General features: G+C 40.5%; 1 protein-coding gene across 1 annotated transcript in view; it reads right to left on the bottom strand.

The window, feature by feature from the left end:
* Positions 1 to 3,283, bottom strand: part of ATP6V1E1 (ATPase, H+ transporting, lysosomal 31kDa, V1 subunit E1) — a 66,441-nt gene that overhangs the window by 30,748 nt on the left and 32,410 nt on the right. The window contains exons 3-4 of the mRNA XM_011945659.1: positions 1,186 to 1,295; positions 815 to 881 (exon numbers count right to left, since the gene is read on the bottom strand). Of these exons, the coding sequence (XP_011801049.1) occupies positions 815 to 881; positions 1,186 to 1,295 (177 nt within the window). The remainder of the gene's footprint in view (positions 1 to 814; positions 882 to 1,185; positions 1,296 to 3,283) is intronic.

The following is a 3,283-nucleotide window of genomic DNA, read 5'->3' as shown; positions in this document are numbered from 1 at the left end:
AAAAAAAAAAAAAAGAAAAGGAAAAAAAGAACTGATCAATCTAGTAAGAACTGACAACTTGGAATACCAGTTCGTCTTTCTGTCTCACCTAAGAAAACAGCATGTTTTCCATTTATTCAAGTTCTAGATTTTTAGTTTTATACCTGTTTTTATATAGGATTTACTCCTAGTAATTTAATAATTTCAGTAGCTATTATAGAGAGATCTACTTTCTATTTTACAGTCACAATGAGTAACAGTGGAAACAGCAGGCATCCCTGTTTGGTTCACGAATATAATCCAAATAGCTCTACACTTTCTCAATGAAGTGGTATGCTTCTGGAGGTTTCTGCCCTCTTCCTTAGAGGACTGTAATACTTTCCATATGGTTTTCTTTTTTCTAGCCTCTTCCCTGTTAAATTTAGCCTGCATGCTTATATCGTGAGCCTTATCTATGATATTCTCCACAAAATAATACCAAAGTTTCCACAGCTTTCTGTTGAAAACAGGTGAAGTTCTTTAGCCTCACACTCATGGCCTCTGTATTAACCATCCGATGGTTCTAGTCTCACTGCTTCCTGTACTCTCATGTACTGTGCAGTCCTCCTATAGTGTGTGCTATGATCCAGGAGTCTTACATGCTCGTTAGATCAGAAAGTCCTTTAATACAGGGCTTGGCTCTTACTCACTTTTGTATTTATTATAATAATTTGTTGAATGTTTTCTCTCTAAAAATTATTCAATCAACTCCTTAATTAATGCTAACTAGTAATCTACAATAGGCAAACAAATAAACATGTAATAATTTTGTAACTAATAGGGGTTAATTACTCACTGTGATAAGGTCATCTCTCGCTCTGAGGACTTTGAGTCTCGCTTGATTCATCAAATTGGACATCTGACTGCAAAATGGTATTGAAAAATAGCATAAGTAACAACTTAAAACTGTAGAGAAAGAACTTGAACTCCTAGGCTGAAGCAATCCTCCTCCCTCAGCCTCCCCAAAGCACCAGGATCACAAGCGTGAATCACCTTGCCCAGCCTGCAGTTTCATCTTTGAATAATCCTGTCAAGCTTCGATTTTCACAAATGAAGAAAGAGAATTTAAACAATCTGTCAGAGCCTGACTCCAAAGCGCCTGCTCCGTCTTCATCTCATGACTTCGGAAAACTTCTTAGCTTAATACTGTAACCCAGATCTACTTACATTTTCTTCTGCTGCTCGATCTGTTTCTCTTTCTTCTCATAATATTCCATAATCTTTAGTCTTTGAGTTTGCACAAGCCGACCTTTCTCTATGTTGAACTCTTCTTCTGCCTACAGGGAAGTCAGTCAATATTAATTCATTACATCAAGTTTTGATTAACAGTTTTATTTTAAACAGCTGGTGACTTGCTTATGAACACTAATTTCACATATAAAACAGAAAATTGGCCAGGCGCGGTGGCTCAAGCCTGTAATCCCAGCACTTTGGGAGGCCGAGAAGGGAGGATCACAAGGTCAGGAGATCGAGACCATCCTGGCTAACACGGTGAAACTCAGTCTCTACTTAAAAAAAAAAAAAACAAGGCCGGGCGCGGTGGCTCAAGCCTGTAATCCCAGCACTTTGGGAGGCCGAGAAGGGAGGATCACAAGGTCAGGAGATCGAGACCATCCTGGCTAACACGGTGAAACTCAGTCTCTACTTAAAAAAAAAAAAAACAAGGCCGGGCGCGGTGGCTCAAGCCTGTAATCCCAGCACTTTGGGAGGCCAAGACGGGCGGATCACGAGGTCAGGAGATCGAGACCATCCTGGCTAACACGGTGAAACCCCGTCTCTACTAAAAAAACAAATATTAGCTGGGCGAGGTGGCGGGCGCCTGTAGTCCCAGCTACTCGGGAGGCTGAGGCAGGATAATCGCTTGAACCTGGAAGGCGGAGGTTGCAGTGAGCTGATATCGTGCCATTGCACTCCAGCCTGAGCAACAAGAGCGAAACTCTGGCTCAAAAAAAAAAAAAAAAAAAGTAAGAAATGCATTTACTGAAATAATAGCTGAAATAGGACTTCTGTATTTGATGCACAAAGAGTCATACAAGAAACTATCACCATCAAAACAATATTAAGCAATATCCTATCAGCTGTTATGCATTAATGGGAGGGAAAATAATCTTTTCTTCCTTAAATGATAAACTCGTCAAATAGCCCAAGGTTTCAGAGACTTTTATTTCTACAGTACTAGGCACATAAAAATTTAAGGCTGTACTAAAAGGACATGAAAATATTAAACAATATATCTTAGTCATATTTTATTTACTGATTTTTTTCTTGAGACAGAGTCGGGATGGAGTGCCATGGTGCGATCTCAGCTCACTGCAACCTCCGCCTCCTGGGTTCAAACAATTCTCCTGCCTCAGCCTCCTGAGTAGCCGAGACTACAGGCATGCACCACCACACCCAACTAATTTTTGTATTTTCTGTAGAGGTGGGGTTTCACCATGTTGGCCAGGCTAGTCTTAAACTCCTGACCTCAGGTGATCCACCTGTGTCAGCCTCCCAAAGTGCTGGGATTATAGGTGTGAGCCACCGACCCAGCCATATTTTGGTAATATTTTTAAAGCAAGCTTTAAAAAATGCGTGTTACGATTATACCTTCGGAAAAGAACATTTTGATATACTGTTAAGGAATATAAATTGGCATAAGCAATGTGCAACTGAAAATGTAGATAAAACTTCTAAATGCTGATGGAAGGACACCTTTGTAATGGGTGGGGTTTTCATTTTATACCGTATATACTTACAAACTTTTTTTTTTTTTTTTTTGAGACAAGATTTTTTTTTTTTTTTTTTTTTTTTTTTTTGAGACAAGATCTCACTCCGTTGTCCAGGCTGGAGTGCAGTGGCATGATCTCGGCTCACTGAAACTTCTGCATCCCAGGTTCAAGCGATTCTCCCGCCTCAGCCTCTGGGTAGCGGGGATGACAGGCACGTGCCACCATGCCCAGCTAATTTTTGTATTTTTAGTAGACACGAGGTTTCACCATGCTGGTCAGGCTGGTCTTGAACTCCTGACCTCAGGTGATCCACCTGCCTCAGCCTCCCAAAGTGCTGAGTGATTACAGGTGTGAGCCACCAAGTCCGGCCTAAACTTTATTTTTTTGCAATGAGCACCGATTAACAAAAAAGCTAAACAATGAAACACTACAACCTTCTCCAGTCACCTATCACAGTTCACCAGTTATTAAATATTTGAATTTTGGTTTCCATGAGAAAATGAACCATCCATTACTTTTCTTTTTTTTTTTTTGAGGCGGAGTCTCGCTCTGTC

This window comes from Colobus angolensis, unplaced genomic scaffold (genome assembly GCF_000951035.1).
Source record: "Colobus angolensis palliatus isolate OR3802 unplaced genomic scaffold, Cang.pa_1.0 Scaffold242, whole genome shotgun sequence".
Lineage (NCBI taxonomy): Eukaryota > Metazoa > Chordata > Mammalia > Primates > Cercopithecidae > Colobus > Colobus angolensis.
This window is presented reverse-complemented; position numbering and strand designations above follow the sequence as displayed.